This window comes from Perna viridis, chromosome 3 (assembly GCF_037379345.1).
Source record: "Perna viridis isolate PV_CMFRI_1.1 ecotype Kerala chromosome 3, ASM3737934v1, whole genome shotgun sequence".
Lineage (NCBI taxonomy): Eukaryota > Metazoa > Mollusca > Bivalvia > Mytilida > Mytilidae > Perna > Perna viridis.
In genome coordinates, this window is record NC_142447.1 from 4,506,770 (window position 1) to 4,531,091 (window position 24,322).

The 24,322-nt window shown below is 33.0% G+C and overlaps 1 protein-coding gene across 4 annotated transcripts in view; it reads left to right on the forward strand.

Moving 5' to 3' along the window:
* The window catches only part of LOC148620731 (uncharacterized), a 34,447-nt gene that overhangs the window by 4,365 nt on the left and 5,760 nt on the right, over nucleotides 1-24,322 (forward strand). The window contains exons 1-3 of one of the 4 annotated variants that reach the window (XM_088574477.1): nucleotides 1,357-1,442; nucleotides 15,674-15,722; nucleotides 24,030-24,258. In XM_088574477.1, the coding sequence (XP_088430603.1) occupies nucleotides 1,372-1,442; nucleotides 15,674-15,722; nucleotides 24,030-24,258 (349 nt within the window). In that variant the 5' untranslated portion in view covers nucleotides 1,357-1,371. Of the gene's footprint in view, nucleotides 1-1,356; nucleotides 1,443-2,769; nucleotides 2,870-9,208; nucleotides 9,852-15,673; nucleotides 15,723-24,029; nucleotides 24,259-24,322 lie in introns of those variants that run through there. The other 3 variants (XM_088574481.1, XM_088574478.1, XM_088574480.1) reach the window with 3 other exon arrangements.

Consider the following 24,322-nt stretch of genomic DNA (forward strand, 5'->3'; position numbering starts at 1 on the left):
ATCAATGGACACTTCATAGAAACATTTGAATTTCAGAACTGAAATGCGAGTTACACGTAAGTATGTTTTATTAGACATCATCAAACAAGATGAATCTATTTCGCAGAGGTGTATTAGCTATTTCAAAGTTTTTTAAACACGTCTGCCAGACTCATTATAAAACAACGCCTTTTTGTGCAAATTGGTACAGTATTGTAATGAGGTTTGCGAATTCTTAATGAGTTATGATAAGACCATAGTGATACGTGGTAAACCAGGAAGCGGTTATTAGGTTTGCGGAGGCGATTGACAAGATGGTTGCCAAATAATCAGGGGGAAAGTAGAAACGACGATTATTGTATGAAGACCTATAGTTTCAGTTAACGAATCTCTAACGATGTTGAAGTACCGAGAAAAAAACCTTTCCCATGTATCATTTATTCATTTAATTTAGCTAGATCCAGCTAGAACGATTTTGTTATCGCCGATTTATTCAGTATGTATAGGGTTTCACATCATTGTATATAGCCCCGATTGTGATAAAACAGAATTTTCACACACACACACCCTTACAACAAAGCGAAGCTTCAGGGGACGTGAACAATGAGACAACGATCCTAATTATAAGATTAAATACAACACGCTGGTGGACTTAACAGAGCAGGAGTTACATTACAGGGCAAGACATTTACAGACCCTAGTCATAAGTCAACGAAATTGTACAACACGAACTCTTTTAAGTCAATCCAAACAAACTATGATATACAACAGGAACAAAAATGGACAAAACAGCCAAAAAATGTTGGCTCGGGACAGGTGTAAACAATAAAGTAGAGTAACTCGAGTATTTTGAGATTCCGAACTTCTCTTCACCTGTCTCCGGACATAGTCGAATGTACAAGAATAATCAAGGGAACCAAGGTTATAGCGGTAATCACAAGAATGAGATCCAGGGACAAAGACCAGACATTATAAACAGACACACACAACAAAGAACACGAAGTAACTAAAATCACACATATAATGTAACAAAATCAAATGAGCAACTCGGACTCCACTAAAAACTGGGATCATGGGCCAGGTGCACCGTCAAGGTCAATAGACCTCTTATCGACAACAATTTACATACTAGTACAGGAATGTGTTTCATCAGTTTGGCAGTCCATAAAAGCCAGAAAAATTTCGGGTAATCAAACATACACTGACTTTTATCAATATGACAACTGGTCATAGGATGGACAATCCTTAATACGTGTATCAACAGTTCTGACGCTTGTTTTGATATCAGAATTGTTTGCATTCTTTAAATACTGGACAAGGTATTATAAACAAATCCTAATGAAGTAGCATACTTCCTATTATTTGTCATTCTGCTCAAGACTTGCACTTTGGATGTTTAAACCTCTTCTCGGTTCCACTACGTACCAGGATGTGGTTGGCTTCCGAGACATTAAACTTCACAGGTAAATGCATTTGAATGACTCCGGTGCACTCGATAGATAATCTTCAGCATTTGTTATATAAGGGGAATTTATGCATTGAGTGTAATATTATAGTATTAATGTCTTCATTCAAAAGATCATTACGGATTGCAATCAATCATTGATCCGAAGTTTTGAGTTACATAATACAAAAGTTATTTCTATTAGGGCATGGTTCTCACGTTGCATACGTTATTAACTTTAACATGGCCAAATAAAGTACATTTATACAAAGAAACATTATATAAACATGGAATGCATACGAGCTGCATGTAAATTAGTGCACCATTCTTCCAAACATACGAAAACTTTTAACATAATTATTCCTAAATATTTGTGACCATATTGAGATATCGAAACAGCATGAGTTAAGCAAAAAATCAAATCGATTTTTGATTTTAATTAAAATTCCACGTCTGAGAAATTATTCATATTATAATAACGATTGTTCAAGGTCATGGTCTTTGAAGAAAGACGTTGACGTGAATATACGCTGTTTGCAGAGTTCGTATAACGGTCGGTTACGGACAAATACACAAAGCGGCACCTGTCTAAACGGACGAAATTTAGAACCAGATAGTTGTGACAAATGAGATATACTGCTAGTACATCCATATTGAAAATAGCAAAAAGAAGAATTATCTGGAACTGATAGAAAACGTCAGATAAGTCGAGTGTTGTCGGATTTGACATGTTCTACAGTATACCTTATTATAGGTTTGTGTCAACAATTACTGGTTGCTTTTTTCCATTGTACATGTTTGTGGACATTAATAATGCAACAGAAACTCTCCAGATGTATCGTCTTCTATATCTGAAGTGAAAATTCCTCACTGAATCTAGCCGTCAATGATATTCAGGAGCGGTTGTTCAAAATTTGAATTGAATTCTGTTAAAACATGGATAAATTACATGTGTGTTTAGACAAAATATACTAGTAGGTAATTTGAATGCAAAATGTGTGGGCTCTTCTTTAACAGAGTAAATACACCAAGTCATGTAATAGCTGGTAAACGATACTGCTGTAAATCTTAAAATATCCTTGTTCACTTACCCTTGTATAAACATTAACTCCTTATTTACAACCCTACCTTACGGGATGAAAGAGTTTAGCCTGGTAGATTACGAGTACCCAAGCCTTAGGGTCGTGAGATTAAAGGGAGACACCCCAAATATGGCTGGAATTTTAACAATTTTGTTTTTTGCGTACGGGGAAATGGACCGCTGTTCTTTCACTTCCGTTCTGTGACGTCAGGGGCATCTATAATTGTCTATACTTACATATTTACACTTAATAAACTAAAAAGAGTTTAAAACCTTGTTATTTGTGACAGTAAAGCTTATATAGGATTTAAGGATTAAAATAACGCAATAGAGATTTGGATTTCCATGGTTAATAGATTTAACAAGTAAGTCCGTGTTTCAGTTGTTCAGATGCCACCATAACAAGGATCTAGAAATGTAAATATGATATTTTGTAATGTTGACCTGCACCTTGGACTTGTTTATAATTGTGGAGAGGAATTTGATAACTTTGCATCAGTTTCCTTCACACTTCTGGGAAGGGTAATAAGACTTTCTTCCTGGATTTTTCAAGTTTAGATTAAGTTTTCAGAAGAAGACAACTGTATATATTACATGTAAGAAATTACGACTTTATCGTGGATTCGCTAAATAGTCTATTTTTTTTTTCGTTTCATAAAAGACTCGTTACTTGATCGCAACCCAATTCAAGATCATTTCCCGCCAAACTCGACTAGCTGGAGCACAAAGTTTTTGAATGAGTCTGAGTTTCTTGTTGACTACTACAATGCAGTTTGTCTTGTTGCGCTTTTTATTGCCTATCTGTGTTCTCAGATGTCTTCCGAATTTCTTCTTTGTTATTAAGGAATCCCTATATTCAGTTCATGGGAGATATTGTAACATTGAAGTTGCATGTAACTATGTACATGTATTGAATTGAAGATTGGCGTTCAATTGAAAAGTTTAAGACAAGGGAAAGAACGTTTCTAAGACTATTCTGAAAACACACTAAACTGACGGCTTCGTAAAAAATGTAGTCACTTCGTATTGGACTAAAAAGCTCAGTGAAGTTATGTTCATTTATCAAATAGATTATTTGTGACTTCCTGGTATAATATACAATGTACTGCAAATACATGTACGAATTATTATAATATTTAAAAAAATATTGTCAAGCAGAAAAACTATCGATATTTGTGTGAGTAAAAAAAATTAAGAAAATTAATAATTTGATTAAAAGCGACCAACATGGAATTACATGATTATTAAGATATAAACCCCGAAAATATTCGCACACCAGTTTACTGGTGAATCATAGTAAGCGTACGTTGATTGTGGGAATATAGAAACTCATTACAAAGACATGCATGCACTTTGAGAAACAAAAAATAAAGATATTTTATGGTCATGCACTATTTCCCAAATTAGGAAATAACCATAGGCATTAACCAATCGAAATAGGTCCCGCACTGAAAATTGACATTATCAGTTAGTGAAAACCCTAATTGATGTATTACATGTATCTGATTGGTATCAATACACATTGTTTAACTATCATGACCTACGGCCTGGTTTAAATGAGATAGTGTCTCTAAAAACAGTTAATTTCAATTTGAAATTGATTAAATAAATTTAATAGAAGCCAGTTATTCTATAATAGGAAAATAATGGTCTGCGATGGAACAATTAAAGAAGGTTCATTGACAGCCGCGTGACGCAACCGTCTGTTTTACACAACGTGCCACTGAGATGAATAACCTATGTTTCCTATCTTTTAATAAAACACACAGATGCTTTAATGCCGTGTCGTAATTGACGAAGTATTGCATCTGTCTCATTTCTCATTTCTTTGCAGTGGTGGGTCTAAGGGAGGATTCCTGGCGTTGAAATTTCATTTTTCTAGATCGGAACCCCCTCATAAAACTTTCTTGATCAGCCATTACAGTCGGTATTGTTTATTTTATTATTAATATGGAAACACCCAGAAAAAAAATATAAAAAATGAGAAATTCGGATTGTAGCGTTAAACTGATGCTACTATCAGCATCATGTGCTTTTTAAGAAACCCAAGCAGAGTGTTGAACATGTATTTTCGAGCGACTGCCGAAAACGACAAAAAAAAACTAAGTCTGTCCTCATGATTGATTGATACTCCATATTTGCTGCTGGCAACCTTCTAACTCTTTTCATCTTTCACTAAAAATAATTATAATTTAATTTGAACAGTTATGCTCATGTTGGTGACCCTTACAACAAGTTTAATTCCGTAAGCCGACCATCTTACACTTCATAAGAATCATGAGAGGCGTGACATACGATAATCGTATGAATCGAACATATCTTATGTAGCACTTTTGACTGTGTATCGTTTACAATCAACGTTCTTTCATTCTTTATATTTTGTAAGGTGTCCGTAATATTGTGTACATGTTACTGGTTACAGTGTCCAAACTGAGTTGATTCTTTTCTATTCTATCTGTGCATGTATAAAATATAAAAAAAGGTCCTTTGAAATTATCGAGCATTCCAACGGCTATAAAAATAATTATAAAATGGGAGTAAACCAAAGAAATAGCAAAGAAATCATTCATCGCGTCCAAAAAGAGAAATGTGGCTTATGAAAATGTCAACTACATTGTAGAATGTCTTTCTCATTTAGAACCACCTACATATGTACATATTTTTCATTCAAATATCATTTCTAATTACTGTTTTATTTTAGACAATTAATGACATCTTATGGACAATCAGTTGTTACTGTTGAATGGCTCATCTTGAATTTTGTTTTCTAATTCCTAAATCTGGTCACAGTTTTAGGAAATTTATTGCATTGATTTAGAAATTTTAATGCTTTTTGATACAATATCAAAAGTAAAATAAGGCCTCAAGACAGGTGTAATTGATCAACGAGGGCACTATACATCAATTTACGAAACAATCAGTTCATCAATCACCCACTACTTCCTCAGGATACGTAGATGTATAGTTATAGTGTTGTAAAAGGGGGCTTCTGCCAATGCGAAGCTGTCAGCAGCAGTTTTTCTGATAATGAAGAACAATATTTTAGATACTAAGGGTCGGAGAAGACTACGTGATATGAAATAAACAGGAAACTGGGCAGATGTATATATATAGCCTTATAAGAAGGGGCTGTACCAATTCGAAGCTATATGTATTAAAAAGAAGATTTTTCCGAGCGAGGAGAAAAATATTTGGTATAATTGGGGCTAACCTAAGAGTTGACTAAGTTTAAATGTCCCACTTATTTTACCAAGAAAAAAAATCCCAAAACAGGACAATATTGTTTCAGATTATGAACCAGGATAGGATGTCAAAAGCAATAAGAAATAAGTTGATATGCAAAATACAGCCTACTTACTTATTTGTTTATGATCACCTGGTGAACTAAAATCAGAGCATACAGAAATTATGTCTGTAGGTCTGTTCAGCGTACATCCCGACAGTGGTTTCTGGTAAAGCTTTTTTTGTGCGAAAATATGATGATATTAACATAGATTTTGATGCATATTAAAATTGTGGTCAGTTTTTAAAATACTAAACAAGAAATTTTATTTCTGCCCCTACGGTGTCCAAATGACAATGTTGTCGCGTCCATACGGTGTCAATTTAATACTGAAGTTCAATTTCAATGAATTTTAAAGTAATATTTCAAAATTAAACAAGCCATGGGTTATTTGTAAATAAAATGATACACATCAAATACTAGCAATCAATTAAGATTCTATAAATGTTTAAGAAGAATAGAAAGTGGGCCGTTATAGATTGCTGTCTTTGATTAATTGTTGGGCAATAGTAATACCAATCGACCAATCGCTTACGCTTCCGGCTTTATACAGACAAGATGTTTCGTCTGCGGTTGTGCCGAAAGCAAATATTGTGGGTAAAGCCACTTTTCACCTACATTTTAAAGTTAAGTGAACTTAAGACACATGAAAGGCAATTAAAAAAGATAAATTGTATAAAAGTCATAAACCTTGACCGCAAAAACGAATGAATTATATTTTAATTTCATTCAACAAAAAGGTATTTCCTGTAATTCTGATATTGTTTCCGATTATGTAATGACTTCACAAGAACCTAATACCCATTCATTTATACACACATCCTGGATGGGAAAAAAGACAATTTTTATTTCTCAAAAAATAAAAATAGAAAATAAATCACGGAGGCATGCATGGAATTTAATTGTTTATTCATGAGAGACATGTGTTTTTACATACTTAGTCTTTAAAATTGAATTTGAAACATATTGACAGATAAAGTGTCACAATAAATAATTCTGGGAAATACAATCTTTAAATACATGTACTATAAATTACAACAGTATGCCCATTTACATGTATAGTGCTAACGACACATTTAATCAGATGCGGTACGATTTCTTTTTTCACCCTGTTACTTTTGCCAATATTTCATGATAGTAGCCACTAAAGAGAGTATAACATGCCAAACAAACTAAGTAGAAATATAAAAATGTCTTGAAAAAGAATAAATGTGAAAATATCTGGTTCCAAATACTTTTCTTTTATAAGGCTTAACTTGAATATCAAATGTTTTGAACGCTCTCTCGCCTGATTTGAAATGCAAACATTTTTCATTGTTTCGGGATACAGTGTATGTAGTTTCTGTTCCTAGGTATAAATTAGTGCAAGCGTGATGTGATAACAGATGCTGCACTCAAGATGGCACTCACACTTAAACTTTTTGGTGTTGAAAATATAACGAGAATGGATATGGTGAATATGTTAAAGAGACAATAACCCTACGGGGATGAAGAATCTCATGAATGAAATGAATGAATGATGAACGAAACAAGACTTTGGTCAGGTGCAAAAAATGCGGCGGGTTAAAGTACTTTGCGTGATCACAACTCCCTCCCTTAAAAAAACCGGCCACTGTGGAAAAATATTAAAAGCTTCGCGATCATTCCTGATTGGTCACTAATTGTTGCAACAAAACCAGTCAGAATAAATAGCAATATTGAAACCAGTAGAAAGTAATAACTTAACGAGAAAGACGTATAACAAACAAACAAAAATGCTGAAACTTGGTTTAGTTTCTTTTCCACTGACCGGTTCCACAACATTCTATGCGTAAGCGTATCGATGGGGGCACCCTCCCACTTATGCTCGAAAAGTTTGGTTTATTATATACCAAATATAATATATTAAAAATATTTACAGGAGCAGGCCCCATTAGGCCAGTCAGCGCCCCTCCCTTTTCAGAATTTCTGGGTCCCCCACTGCTATGTCGATGTGCGCAATCAGATACAAGTTCTCGGGAAACTGTTTTCAAACTTACATTGATCTTAGTTCTCTTGTTCAATAATGCTTAAATCATAAACACTACTTAACTCGTCTAGTGAGGTCTTGAAAAAAATCCCACAGCTCGTTTTCTCCTTGTCCTCGACATAATCGGTCACGGAGGGACAAATATATACATGTTATTTTTAATGTGTTTTAGTCGAAGTAAACCATCCTCTGATAGTTCTGGTATATTCTATCAAGTACTTCACACGATTAATATTTTCCGGATGAATATAAAACCAATATTTGTTCATTTTGTTGTATTGAATGTCAAAATACTAAAGTCAAGCCCTTGTAAAAAATCAAAAGACCATTATCACAAGTTATTGATACACGGAAGGGGAGGTAAGCGAAATTTACCCAGCTGAAGACCATAATAGGAAAATAATTGCAAATGTGTCAAAGAAACAAATATTACAACCTTCGGGGTGGTCTCGGGCTCTTAGCGTATTACCCGGGATATACTGGGGATTATCTGCAAAATCGAAAGTATACTGTGTTCGATTTTTTGCTATCGCTGTCAACTTTATATGAATGCAATCATGTGTTTGTTTAAAAAATTGACATTTACTTTTAACAGTCAAATGTCGATTATCAAAGGGACGTGATAGATTTTGGTGTTATAATTTCTCTCATTTATGCCAAAATATAAATCTGAAGCAACACTCTATATTCAAGAAAATATTCCTTTAGAAAATATTTTTATAACAACTAACATTCTAAAAATTATATGTTGTTATGTAAACAATAAGTACATTTGCACTATAGTGTAAAAAGATTATTAAATAATAATTGTCTATCAAAAATTTCTTACTATAAAGTTCACATGTATATGTGTATAAATAGGTATTTATAGATAATAAATATTATGCAATCACTTGACAATAAAACAGGGAAGATGCATTCGTTTCAATACACATTGAGTGTTTGTACAAGTCCATAAAATCAAACAAAAATATAAACATGGAATAAATTAGTTTAAATAAAGTAAAAACCGTTAGTTTATCTTGTCAACATACGAGAACTATTTTTAAATAGCTTGCACATTTAAGGTAATATTTTGTACCGAAATGCAAATAAGGTATAAGAAAAAAAAGAAGGAGTGTATCAAATTTATTTTTGACATCCGTATCAAAAATCAATTTCACGAATAATGCGAGGAAAGTTTTAAACTTAGATAGACTCGAGATTTACCTTAGAAGTAGTAAAAAGATTTTTTCATTTAAACTTTTCAATCTGGAAAAAAATCATAGCTCTACGTAAGAATATTTGTACATTTGTACTATTTAAACCATATTAAGGATTTTAAAAAGACTAAACTGTTGTTTATTCATGTTTTGCATTGTTTCGGCATTTGACCAATCAAAATACAGAGTCATGGTAAGGGGAACACAGATCATCTCGAGAGACTTTATCATACACACAGGTGACTTTAGTCGGGAGTAGTTGAATTGTAAAGCTTGCAGGCTCAAATAATGAAACATGAAAGTGAAAATCACTTATAGCTCATTAATAAATGTGGTAATATGTGCATTTTTATCTACGTGAATAAAGAAAGAACGTAAAGTCGACAACTCTCGCTGGATTTTATTACAATCCTAAAATAGAATTTGATTTTAAATAAATTATCAGTGAGATGGATATGTTTTTCTGCACATGTGCTAGTTTCCATTTAATTCAGTGCATGTGGAGGTTTCTAAAATAGTGAGATGTAACCAAGGATTAAAATGAGTTCTTTCAATATATTTTCGTACGATATTCTGTAGATATGGGAGCATATTTAACTACACGTACTTGATCCAAAATAAAAAAATCACGGAAAAACATTTCAGTTGTATTTTATTAAGTTGTTATTTTTTTTCGCCAAGTATACAATATATAGTGAGTATTTTGGAATTAAGACCGTATGTTTTCCATGAATGTGCACCCCTGCAGATGGCCAAGTGACTTTGTAAGCAACTTAACATGGCCAAAAGCATCCGACACCGGGGTCTTGACGCATTATGAGGAAAAGTGTTACGGGGTTTAGTTATCCATGCAGGTTTGTTTTTATTTATCTTTAAATATTATTTATAATTTTTTTGTCTGATTTAACATATTCTTACACAAAAGTTATTTAAGCAATTACGGCTGCATTTATTTTTTGTCTTGTATTAAAATTTCATTCAGGGCTTTAATATTATATTTTTTTGTAAATGTATCTCTTGAGTATTAATGTTGCATTTTTGTGTAAAGAAATCTTTTAGACGGCTATAAGTTTCTCATTTTTAATACGATTGTCACCGACTCAAAAAAGTGTCCGTAGAAGCAACCAGAACATACAAACATTTCAATAGAACAAGGAGAAAGCAAATAGTGTCAATAAACTGAGTATAAAATGGTGTGATTCGATGATCCTCCCCTTTAAGATAGTTCTTAAATGCAGACAGTAATATTAAGAATAGAACCATGGGGTGTTGTAAAGCCGATCACGTTCATATCGACTTTTCGACTTGCGAAATCGACAAGCAAGACGGATTGATCAAATCTGCTTGAACTGGAGACTTAATTTCGTGCATAGTGCAATCGTTAAATGTGATAAATCTAAATATCTCGACTTAAGCTCTCCTTTTCTGCTTTTATGTAAACATGCTTACAGAGGCATGTAGATAATTTCATTGTTTCACTGTTTGTTTTTTGGAAAACGTTACAACTGCAATATTTTCTTCCGCTCATCTGGAGGCGACAAGGCTCGTCGCGGATATTTGGAGCCCTTTTCCGTCCGTTTTAGATGTCACCGTAGCTTTCAGCTTTTGTAAGGCATGTAACCGATATGATATATTTAGTTAAGTGTAATCCTTAACTTACAAATGGGCTATAAGTATGTATGCACGCGCTAGTATTTTTTTACACTGGCATATAAAATTATATCCCGTTTCATGTCAGTCAGTCTGTTTTGTTTTGTTATTGTATGCAAGACTGGTTTTATAAAGGACTATTTGACAAGTTCGGTTCGGTCACCCATACATGTTATCCGTCTTTTAGTCTGCTATATTATTTTCATAGCCTATTTGTATTTTCTTATTTTAAGCAAGCACGTTCTTATTTGAAGCTGGCACGTTATTAAAACAAGTACGAATGGGTACAATATCAAAAATGTGTCTGACCATTTACAATGTATATCAATAGGTGTCGCGAGAATTAAAATCAACTTCTAATTGAATGAAATTCAAATACATGTATTGAACAAGTTGGTATTTTGTTAGATGGCACCCTTCAAATAATATAACTATTGTATTTGGATAATATTTACATTTTAAATATACAAATTCACAGATAATATTTATTTGAAGATTAAACGTACGTTTGCAGTGTATAGTTATTGATATAGGGGTCAGTTAATGCTATCATCTCAATAACGATAAACTGAATTAGATGTTCAAGATAGTGCTTTATCGAGGCCAGGTTGAGGTTCTAATTTGCATATATTTCAAATCAGTACTTTTTGTCAAAGGGTTTGATTTTAGATTATGTCTCTTTATAGAAAAGTTAAGTTTTTTTATCTTGACATTGGTAAAGCCTTGTGAAAAACCTTCATTCAAATTTATAGAGACGCATACCATATCAAATACGCCGTGAGTCCCGGAGACCACAATGGCCCGAGCAATAAAAGACGGCTCTACGCCTGCATGTGGATAATTTATCACGCAGCAACCACCTCGAGATAATCAATTCCGACATAGTTTGTTCATAGAGTTTATTTAAGTTAAATTAAACTGCTTAAAGGTTTTGTACATAGAAGAAAATGGACCCATTTAAAGGCAAAACTACATCAAATTGTCTTATTACAGTTTATAGACGACCACAAGTGTCCAAATAATAGCCTTTATATATACGACCATTATTGTCGGACCTTTAGCAATATCGTGGTCAAAATCTAACCTTCTTACACCTTACTTGGAGATTTGCAAGGCAAACCATTCGCTTTGGTCAGATACCCACTTTTAAAATTACACGTAGTAAAAAGTTAACAATTACGAAAAAGGTTTGGGTCAAACTTCAGACACATTACCGACGACATGAACAAAGCAGGATTTCGAGAGAACCTGATAAAAATATGAACTATTCAAAGTCACTGAAAAAACATACATTTTAACTACTGTGATAGCTCCAAATCACAATTACTCCACACCGAGTGGTCGGAAAACTCTAGAAAAGGGGCGTATTTGAGAAACAAAATACCAGTGGTCATTGTGAAATTGTTTACCTCAAGTTATGTTAAAAAACTATGTAAAAATAACTACCATTGTAATGTTGTGGAAAAATTACCTCAAGAAATTTCTTAAATTATTGTTGGAAATGTCGTCTGCCCAGGATCTCGTGGTTTGGCAGTGTCGTCTGCTCGGGGACAGTCGAACACCTGCTGAAATCAACAATATCCAAGTGATCAAAGGTTGTACGCGAACAATATTTGGACAATTGTGTTATTTTTTCTTTGAATTCAACGAAGTTCAATTTTGACTAGCTTTTTGTTCGGCCTGTCATGTTTTGATCGGAGGACGTATTCAGTTATTTTGTAGGGCAAATCTTATCGCGATTTTCTAACGTTAAAGTGACAATCAGTGAAGTTTTCAATGCGAGTTTACCTGTTAGTCGACATATTAAAGGGCTTACTGCACAATTTGAAACTTTAGTTGATTCTTGTGTGGTCAAAACGCAATACACATAATGCGTACAATATAAAACCCTTTTCGGGCCTTGATGTACATTTATTAGAAGGATTTCGGCTACGAAAATTCTCATTAGGCAAGATTAGAAGATTCGTTTGAAGTCTGACAAAGATGTGTCACATAAGCCCCCGGGAATAGGATGGTTTTTGTCCATAATTCGTCGTTTAATGTAAATATCACCTAATAGATGTAATCTGTTTTGATGGTTACAAATTAGCGCGAATTTAATAGTCATATGTAAAATATATCTTAACGACATATTTTGAAGTTCTGTAATTGTATGCATGTAAAATACGGAGGCCACATTTTTGAACTTTCGTGCAACATTGACAAGAATCACATTGCCTTATTAAAACTGTATGAATCTCGTGTCCTAAAAACGTTTAAATTTAGTTCAAAGAAAATCTGAATGAAGCAAACCATCTCTTTGACAAATAAGCTGTTTGTTACGCACTACCTGAGTCTTTTTTGATGACATAATAAGCTGCAATCGGCTAGTCTTTAATTTACGTTAAACATGCTCAAGTTTATCGACCTTTTTGTCGCAGACAACAAGAATCTGTGGTCCAACATTACGTCCCTCGGAATAACTTGTCTTTATTCCGTAAGTGGTGTGCTTTTTCAGCCCCAAAATGTTAAAATTGAGAAATTTGACACCTGTCCTTAAGTGGGGATCAATAACACTATCTTCCATTTGTTTTATTGTTGTAGAATTAGGCTCAGTATCGCTATAATAAAACATAATCTTATTACTTAAGAAGTCTTTCCGTAATATTTATTCAATAAGTAAAATTCCTATCAAAATATTGAATCAAGAAATCTTAATATATGTATTTAAACATGCAAAAGAAAAAAGTGAAATGTTTGACCTCCTCTGGGCAAAAGTCTTGTATAGGCTATCTGAAAAACGGCAATATTTGTACCGTAACATGAATTGTAGTTTTATACGGAGCTTTGTTGATCTTTGACAAGGTTGTGATGGGTCAGAAAATGACAATTTAGTTTTAGTTGGCTAAATATGTGAAGTTTATTATGCTGTTTATCACCCGGCTAGTGAACAAGTGTTTGTTTAGTAAGTGTATACATTTTATTAAAACATTTATGTTGGCATCAGCCGTTTCTTCTGAAAAATTGTCGTGAAAGACTTGTATAGCCTATTACGTAACCTTGAACTGATTTCAGGACAAACTTTTTATGAAAGTCCCAATTGGTTACTGTTATACACATATTAAAAGGTGATGTGCCGAGTTTTGGTACAGGAAGAAAATGCTTTTTTTTCCATTAGTGGGGACCATTTGTACAGATCTATCTAATGCGTAAGACCGTCGGAGAACTGTTACCTCTTCGTACTTTCTGTATGTTTTAAAATACCAACAACCTTGTCCGAAAATTTATGACTACCTAAACAAGTGTTTGCTTAAAATATTTACTTCAAAAAGATATTGACAATTTTGAAAAGAAAGCTATTTCCAAGTCGAAATTTTTGTACACAAATTTTATTTATGAAATCAAGAATATCAAGATCTTAACTACGTTTGCGACAGCACGACTTTAGGCTGGCGCATCTTCAATCTATCAAGCACGCTTTTCTTGTACTTTAATAACCATACATATGGTAATAATTTAATTTTTTTACTGTCTCTGATTATTAAAAAGGGAACTCTTGTCTAGTCGAAATAACCCTTTTCATTTAGAATTGATAAAAGATGGTTGTTTATGTTTCCATGGAAACGCAAATTATGTCTTATATGTACACGACTATGAAGTAGCATCATGTGTCGAGGTTCATTATAACCAACCTTCAAACTGCTGAATAAGGTTACCTTAAATATCCCAAACATTCCGAATTTATTTCATACATCGCATAATTCTCAGGTTGGCCGACAAGTTTAAGCCCCATATCATCGGATAAAACTCGTATATTTTGCTGGCTGCGTGGCGACTATAGATATACTTTATCATATGAATTATGTTTTATGATATGAAGCAAAATTCATTGGAAATATGATTATCACGTGGCAATTAAACTATTTTAAAACTAGAGAAAACAAATCTTTGTAAAATTTGTAACAAGAACAGCACATCCAAAGTATGTTGAAAACAGAATTATATAAATTGTACTTTTTGAAGTCCCCAGGATAACTTTACAGTAATTTTTGCCAAAAAAAAATAGAGAAAATATCAAACTTGTTTTTCTTATCCATAGCATTTTGAACTTGGCACCTCGGTGAAAACCCTATATTCTTGACTTGATTTCAGTAAATATTTGTGTTGATATCACTTTTAAAATAAAGAAAAAAATATGATTGCTAAGACCATACTGTTGAGCAACTGTTCAAGTACAACGAGAAGGTGTGAAAAGTCTTCTATGTACACAAAAGTATGCATTTAATTAAAATCAAAACACTATAATTGATCACTATACACTAAAACTGTGTCATGGATATTTGCACCGTGCTCAAGAATTTATCTTGTACGAGTCGGTGATTTAATGCAAGGTATTTATTTCAATAGTATTGAACCATCCTCTAAAGGTACTAAAAAGTACAGAAAATGATTTGCATGTTCTTAATTCAACCTTCTCTGTACAATGTGATTAATTTTGAGAATGTGATTAAATAAGAATTCCATTAATTTGCGTTGGAGTTTTTACTTCAAATTCTTGAAACCAATCAAGTTTATTCATCGTTCTTCCTATTTCCGGTTTTCTGATATAGTTTAAAGGTCATGATGATGATAATTTTCATAACCTACAGTCATCACAAGCTTAAAATACAGAGTACATGTATGATAGTACCACAGAAAGAGGAAATACCATCAGATAAGCTAGGCAATGTGCGTTATTGGAATTTAGTTTACGGTTTTAATCTAAACTTTGTAAAATTTAAGGTACCTTTTGACCGACTTTTCCTAACGCAACTATTTCTAGAAATGTATAGAAGATAATGAATTATATAATAGGTTGAAGTGATCAATCTTACAATAAAGTTGCAAGTCATTTAGAATTTTAAGCACAGGAATGTTTGACATTCAGACTTTCAGTTTTGTTTTGGTGGGAGCTAAAATATGTTATTAAATGGTTTTCAGAATGTTTTTTGCCGATAAGCTAACTTAATAATTCGTTTCATAAATCATTCTATATTTTATTTTGTAGGTTGATTACTCTGCTGCTCATTTTACCATATATTGTTGACGTCGCTACGGTAAGTAGCTTAGTTTAGTTTCGTATTATACATCATGTATAAAATATTATATAATAGTTTCGAATTTTTCAAGTTTTATAGTATGATAAATGCAGATATTGGAAATTTAATTTCGCTTAAAATTGTCATGCACACAATGACATCAATTTACGAGTGTTTACAGTCATAGAACTTTTGATTAGTTATGTCTTGTACATTTCTGCTCTTATTAGTTGCAAGAGTGTCGTTATCTTTAAAATATGAAAACAACTGAAGGTACAACGGATTTCTTGTTTCAAATAGGCATAAAATGTGTACAAGGCCCTACATTTATGATTTACATATGTACTCGTCAAGGTTGCCCGCATTCTCCTCCTCTTTTTCAAATCGCGACTTGGGCGCGCGGTAGAACCATAAGCGAGTATTTTCCTTATAAGGCTTCGTCTTATTATGCTAATTCGAGGTTTTAAGGGAGTGCTCGTGTACTCTTGTGTTGTCGGTTCGTTTCTAGGTTGTATCCAAAAGATGTAGATCTCACTTCAAGTTTTGAATATAGCCGGGTGCCAAATTATACACTTGTATTGACTGTATTGAAAAATACGCAAAATCATGGCCCATAATCCCAATGTCACAATAATATAGTCCAAATATTCTTAAAACCACTAAATTTGCATTTTATAACGACATTGTGGCATCGTGGTCCACATATTTCAAAGCTTAAAACGAATACCTGATAGGCAACCTATGAAATGTCAAGTGTATAGAATTAGTTATGGATTTACTTGGGTTATATTTTACTTCTGATCAAAGGTACTCTCTTTCCTTTCACTCTCAAATAAAATAGAGAAATAAATATCACATTTTTTGGCTACTGAAATGCACACCCTTTAGAAAGTGCGTTATGTAATTTTGTTCGTTATTAAAGTTATAAAATTAATAGTAAAATCTTACACTGTTATTTTTGTGTTCGATGTTAAAAAGAAATTGTTGAAGCTTTCATAGCAGACGACAGTTCCATATTAGGCCTTGTCGTATAATGATGAAATGGATTACGCCCACGCGGCTCGAGCGGGATTTTGAGACGGCAGAGAAGTTAAACATGCACAAGGATACTTTAAAAATTGCATATTGATGCTTATAGATGCATAGACCCAGAAAGAAAACAATAATTCACTCTTGCGATGACACGATCTGTTGAACAAATGTTGCATATTCTGTAGTCTAAGTTTTGTCAAATTGAAGAATTAGAATGCGACTTTTTATGGCATCTTAACCGTAAATAATGATTATTGTGGGAACATGATAACAAGAAATGCAAATTTGACGAATTTTCCCATTATTCGTTTGTGTTTTATGTGCAAATAATGACATTTGTTTTTGTAGAAACGTAAGATGTACTAAATACCTTAAAATTCGATTTTTGTTCATCGAACCATTTTCACAGTTAAAGCCATTTGAAGACGAAAGACTATAAAAAAAGAAGGGAAAATAAAGTAGAAATCATTAAATACGCATATTTTTATTCTTTTCAAGACTGAACAAAAATGCATCATCCCTACTTATGTGCATAATCATATGCAATAAAAAATAGCCCAATTTTATATCAAGAATAAGAGATTGACATTAACTGTCTGTCAGGTTGTTCAAGTTACATCCAAAATAGGATCCTGTACATTATACAAACGATCTTTCTAAGCGTCAAGTTGAGGGGGGGCCATTTTGGCATGGGTTTTTTGGTTTTTGACTCCTTCCGTGAAGCTTTTTTTTATACGAGAAAGAAATCCTATATTAAGGTTCTCAAACGTATGAAATAAAAAGGGGTCAATTTTACAGTACTAAACGTGCACTTCACCGTTGTCGCAACTGTACGGTCTTTTTTTCAGTTTAAGTAGTAGAAAATAAACAGCGTTTCGATCAAAAGACTGAACTTGTGTATTGTTTTTTTTTTTGCGTCTAAAAACCTTCAGTTTCGAAATAAATATCTCCAAATGTTTTCGTAACCAAATCGAACTCTCCGAAGGCGGAATTAATAGAGGGGGTAGAATAAGCGATCCCGACGATTTACTTTTAAGTATAGACCAGTAATGACTTGAGCAAACAAGATTGATGGTTGAACAAGTAATAAAACGAATGACGGGAAAAGAAAGAGTTATCTTAATTGGAATAAAATTGATATCAACAGTAGCTTCACAATTACTGTCAAAACAATCAAGCTGTCAATTCAAACAAATTGACCGATTCTAAAGCTTCAAGCATTGTATGTCAGTTTACAAAATGGAAAGTGTAAATATTGAAACAAATTTTGTTATTAAATGAGAAATATAAACATGATAGTGAATTAAGTCAAAGCAAACACTGACTGGAGTCTATACGGAACCCGTGCCAAGATTGGACTTCCACGAAGCCGTTTTAAGGCAAGCAGAAAATACGATTATAGAGGGCATTATCAATCATGTCAAATTGTGAAAAAGCAACTGTTTAAATATTGAACTTAGAAATCTACTGAAATATTCATTATTACGCAATTTAACAGGCCCGTATTTTTTTTCTTGACTGGTATTGTGAAAAGGGGTTTAAGCACTCGAACACACCCTTAAATGTCGCCATTATATGTTTCATTCAGATTTGAAACGGTATGAAATTCAAAACGTTCCTTTAGCCAAGTAAGAAATACGATTAAGTGGACTCTATTTTTATAGTCATAAAGTTAAATTTTATGGCCGTACTTAGAATGTAATTTGTTTTGAGAATATCATAAGCTTATATAATTGTAAATCAGTTTCGAGTCGTTATTATCTATGTGTTTACCACGGTACTCCCCTAATACATCATATTTAAGGTTATAAGTAAACACCAGAAGGTTCATGTCTATTAAAGAACATTCTGGCTTTTTACATTATGGAAAGTCGGTATGAAGAGACTGCAAAGTACCATTGCAAGCCATCAAGGAAAAGCTCCATTTTCGTACGATGTACATTTCTAAACACAAATAGCACAGTCGACTCATGTTGCATAGGGATTGTGTTCTCTATTTTACTGGAATTAGTTACGAACGTCAGATACTGTTCAGAGCATGATGATCGGAACTGGAACGACCGGAATGATCGCCGTATGGCAACTTCAAATCCTATAGATTCCAAGATTCTCAAGTGACCATATTAGTATCGAGTCTGAAAATGTAGACAGAACTGATACATGCATGAGGAACATGCATTTACGAAAATGGGTCTGTGTTATGCCTGCTCATTAATAATCGAAAGCATAAATGATTGAAAGGAAAAATATGAATACGTCATCAACAGATATTCCTCTTGTTCAAAGAGGTTGTTTTTAAAGAAGGGAAATCTAAAGATCTACATGTCTCATTTTATCGGGGAACAACCAAACTAGTTTCACATGGTATTTAGTCACGTGATACCGGTTTTCACCTTCAAGAAGAAAAGGACGGAATATATTCTAAAACCGGTATTCTGTTCGTAATAACAAAAATATCAATCTTCCTCAAAATCTTTTAATTAAAGCGACGGAATGTAGAATTGACACGAGATATACCGTATTCTTAACAATAAAAATCGTACAAGGTGTTCAAGATGTATGCAAAATAATTGATTGTTAAACACTTCAACGCTTAGGCTGGAAGTAAGATAAAAACGAAGAGAACATTTTTTGAATGAAATATGAAAAAATAATGCAAATTATGCATATATGCTTTTATAATTAATCACTGTGTAGCAATTACATGAAAAATGAAATACTTTATACAGTTTTTGGTTAGTGCATGCTGTTTCCCGCTTGAGTGAACACACGAACAAAATATGCCATAAAAATTGATATCTTTTAAGAAGGAATTTGTTTACTCTGTTTTTCTCCAGGTGAAGCAAACTATATTAAAATAGTTATTAACAAATATAAATTTTATGTCGATGAAAGAATGGGAGAAATCTTTAACGATTGTGCAAAAATTAGTAATATCGGTATTCCCTTCTTATGAGGCATAAAATACAACTAGGCCTACAAGACTGTGAATAAGAATTTTTCTTCGTCATTATTCAAGCACAAAACTTCTATTCATTTTGGATTTAATCATTCAAAATAGGTGTTTACAGATCTCCAATTTGAATCTTAGTACTCAAAAGACGCGTAGACATTTGTCAAAGATCACTCGATAGAATTAAAAGATAATACTTCAAAAATAAATCCCAATGCACAGATAATTCATAAGGCATCAATGATTTGCCAAATACTAAGAGTTTGACCTTTGACCTTTTATTTTACATTTTTTTAGCATTTTTGTTTCTTTGCCACGATTTAGAGTCCTTACCTTGTCAACCTTTGTCAAGAAGACTTTTCAACTTTAGAAATGTTCTGCAATTTTTTATCGTATTTCCAATATTGTAATTGTCAATGTTGGTAAAACAGATATGATGTCCTCATTGAAATATCATTAGCTGTTTAGTAAAGTGATCAAGATAGATTCTTTTACAATAATTTTCAATTTTGAGCTTGCTTTAAACCGAACAATAACGTAATTATAGAGTGTATTTAGCTCTTTAGAGGTGTTTTGTTGAGGTAATATTAAAGTTCAGTTAAACAATTTATTAAAATTTTCTCACCAGCTCAAGATATTGTTTAAAGGAATCGGGTTTCAAATAAGAAAAGTGGGGGGGGATGATGTGGGACAATAATACAAATTAAGATATTCAGATGTGATCATAAATAATCACAAGTAGCAATTGACCAAAAGAAATAAAAACCGCTATCAGTCTGTACGAAAAATTTTTTTATTAAAGGCTTGAGGTTAAAAGCCACACGAAGATCTTAACCTTGCTACAAATCTCCTCTCTGTGCCTCCAACATTTTTGTTGTTAAAAATACAGTTAGCTAATTGTCTCAGTCAATTATCATTGCACCACAGTTGACACCGAGAAAGACAAGATTAAGATAAGACATTAGTTAACATTTCACCACTTCACAAAGTTACTTAACTTTTGACACAGGAGTCGTAAAAAGACAACGATACCGTACCCCAATTTTTCAAGGGTCATTTACTTACTCATTCGCACTTGTTTTACTTTGCTGACTTACGTAATATGCATGTCTTTGTGTTTTTAAGTCTACTTTTAGTAATCTGCATCATTTCATTAAATACCTTTACCTGTTTTATTTTGTCTTTCCCGCTAATTTTATTTTGCGCCTGAGACTGGGCATTGACTTCCGCTGCTAAATTGTAGAATCGAGGCGATCAAGTACCCCCAAAACAGTGTCTGTATAATTGAAATTTCCATTTCTCCCAGTTCCCACCAGATTACTTCCCAGCAAGCGCAATAGATCGATCGCGTGCTGAAAGACTATTTTCACAAAGGTCGTTTAGTGCTAATTTTAAGATACTTGTTAAAAATTTTCCCGTCTGCTTGCGTCAAGTATTTGAAAGGACTTTTACGCTTATTGTACTAAATACATTTCACATGCTTTCGATTTTCTATACAGATTAACAGTTTGCATGTCAAGAATATACAATACATGTTATATGAAATATTTTCAGACGATTTTGTTAGAATTGTAGTTTTTTTTTTATAAATCCTATACATTATAATTAAGTCGCATATTCTTCAGACATCAATCACACTGTACAAGTATGCATTCTTGATAAATGTTGTCTATAGTTAGCGGGTAAATCTGAACTTGTTCCATGCTAATGATTTAAGACATGCGTTTGGTGATTTTTTAGTGCTATAGAAATTGCTTCGAAGATAATGAGTGAAGTTTTTTTTTGCGCTACCAAAAGTTTAAAAATTGTAACGTCTGCAGTTGAAAAGATACAAATGTGTCATTAAAAAGTTTACTCTACATAAGTTTACCAATATACAGATGATTTAAAACATGGGAAAGTATGGGGCAAAATATCACCCTGGGGTATCGCTTGATTGAGGAAGACGATTCCCCTGCAGTTTTCTTGACAAAATTTTCAATTTGAACTTTTGCATATGATCTATGTAGAGTATGATCAAATATCAAGTTAATTTAGATTGCAAGTGGTATTGGAAACTAGTAACTGATTTTTTTAAAAAGAATGATAGTAAGTCATATACTTGTAGTTGTGTGAACATAGCCTTGTTTTTTTTAATTTACATATTTTCATAAAGGGTAAAATATTTTTATACCGTGTGTGATAAATTGAGTAATTGTGAAAACTATAACTTGAAAGGGTGTCATCATTCAAAGCCTATAGAGCCATGAAAGTAGTGAACTCTTTTGTTACTCGGATGAAATTAACGCCCCTTCAATGATCAAATTAGTACGCATAAAACACAAAATACACATAGTAATTTGTATATGACAATACTACATCAATGGACAGGCTTTAGGAGAAAGAGTCGAGTTTCAATATTGGACTAACTTTAATGTGTACCTGATGAAATTATTAAGTGCTTGTAATATACACGAAGCAAGTTATAAAATTATTATAAAAGATCGTCGAAATATAAATAAAGATTTTTCATTTTAGATATACAATTTATAATATATGGGTTATTAACAATCGTTACGCCCTCTAGAACATATACTTGTATAATATTTTGTATGTAGATTACACAACTATACTCTATATAAAAGATGCATACAAAAGTTGAGCATCAAACATTATTTGAACTTCCGAGTTGCCAGGTACAAGAGAAATAATAGAGTTGACCCTTGGTACCTTGATGTATGCCTTCACATGACAAAATACCTGCGATTCAGAGCAGGATTGATATTCAATTGAACAGTTTAAGATAAGTCGCTAGATTACATTCTAATTTTTCGGTTGGCTAACGTTAGATTTGACTATATTTAATAATGAATGTCTTCAAGAGTTCATGAAGCATTACAATAACTTTGTAATATTTAGATGGCTCGTGATGGAGATAATTTTTATTCATCGGTAAGATTCTGATGTTGAAACGTATAAAAATCTGATAAACGAATTTAAACACTAAAGTTCTGCCCCTTGCGATCCTAAATGCCTCATTGAGTTTTCATATTCGTCGTGTGTTTATGAATAAAATTTTCATAATTTTCAGCTATAAATCTAATAATCTGAAATTAGATTCGATGATACAACAATTTTGGATTAGAAATCGAATGGGTTTTTTTTTGGGTGGCACAAGTTGATTGTGTACATCTGCATTGAAAACCACAATTAACTTCCATACCTTAATCATATAAAAGGAATGAAAATAGATAAGTACTCAAAACCTACTAAGAAACGTGTTTTGGACCTATATATAATAAGAAACGTGTTTTGGACCTATATAAAATAAGAAACGTGTTTTGGACCTATATATAATAAGAAACGTGTTTTGGACCTATATAAAATAAGAAACGTGTTTTGGACCTATATATAAGTCCGGAGGAATATAACAGCTATTGATATGTCTCATTTTTTTATTGAAACTTTCTTAACTCGTGGGAATATCTACTATACTAGCAATTAAACGAACTTTTGACTGTTTTAATAAAAATTGTTAAAATCATCTGTTTCTCTTGAAGCGGGACGTTGGAGAGACCTCTAACGTACTATCTGTTTCCATATCGCACAAAATGAAAAAAAATCAACCATAAATAACATTTCTCTGTGGTTTCTGACAGAGTGTTGCATAAGCACCATATAAGTACTCCTTTCAACATATTTCATTAGACTTTAAACCACTAACGGGGACAACTGATGACCAAATTTGCCACTCAAATGTCGAAGAAGAATTGGAAGGACATACTTAAAAAGATCCGACTTAAGACCAACGGGGTTACGGGATTAAAAATTTGAATAGTAGATGAGATAACTAGAGGATAAATCTCCACTTGAAAATCATTATAATCTGCTAATGACCGCGAATACCTGTGATTATTTTGATTCTGAATCTGCACTTTTGTCAAATTTTACGGGTTATATGTACGTATACACGAAAGATTGAAGGACGGGTGTACACAAACATTTTGTTGAGCACGATGTTTGGTAATCCTTGAAATGAACCAGTTTTTTAAAGATTCAGCAGTTTTTACGAATGCAAAATAATTGTGGACTTATCTGCGTGAAAAAGGGGTGGTAGCTTGTGTTGATATCGCTCGTTCTATATACATGTACATTTGTATCATAAGAGCTCATATAGTATTCACGACCTTATGACGGTATATTTATTTTATCGTATTTTTGCTGTTGGAGCGTTTGTCTCATGGACATTTTCCAAAACCTTGATTACTATATTTTCAATTACATCGTACTCGTCTTTCAGGCTTGCCTAACTTATTTTCCTTAAGACTGTTGCCTTAATTCTATATTTTTTTCATTTTCAGGCTTCCATTAAAGACTTCAAACCCGACTTTGGACTAAATAATAGCACCGTTGAAAATCCTCATATAAAACATTCTGTAGAAGGGGAATACTACCTACTGTCTCGATGTAGCAGAATGTACGTCCGCATCAAACCGGGAACCAAAAGAAATAAGAAAAATTCCAAGAATCCAAATAGGCGGAGTTCAAGGAACTCGCTTGATGCTTCAGGCAGGATGGAGAAACCTTACAGTAAGTATTTCATATATATATGGGTACCAAAAAACGGTCAAATGGGCGAATTGTATATAAGATG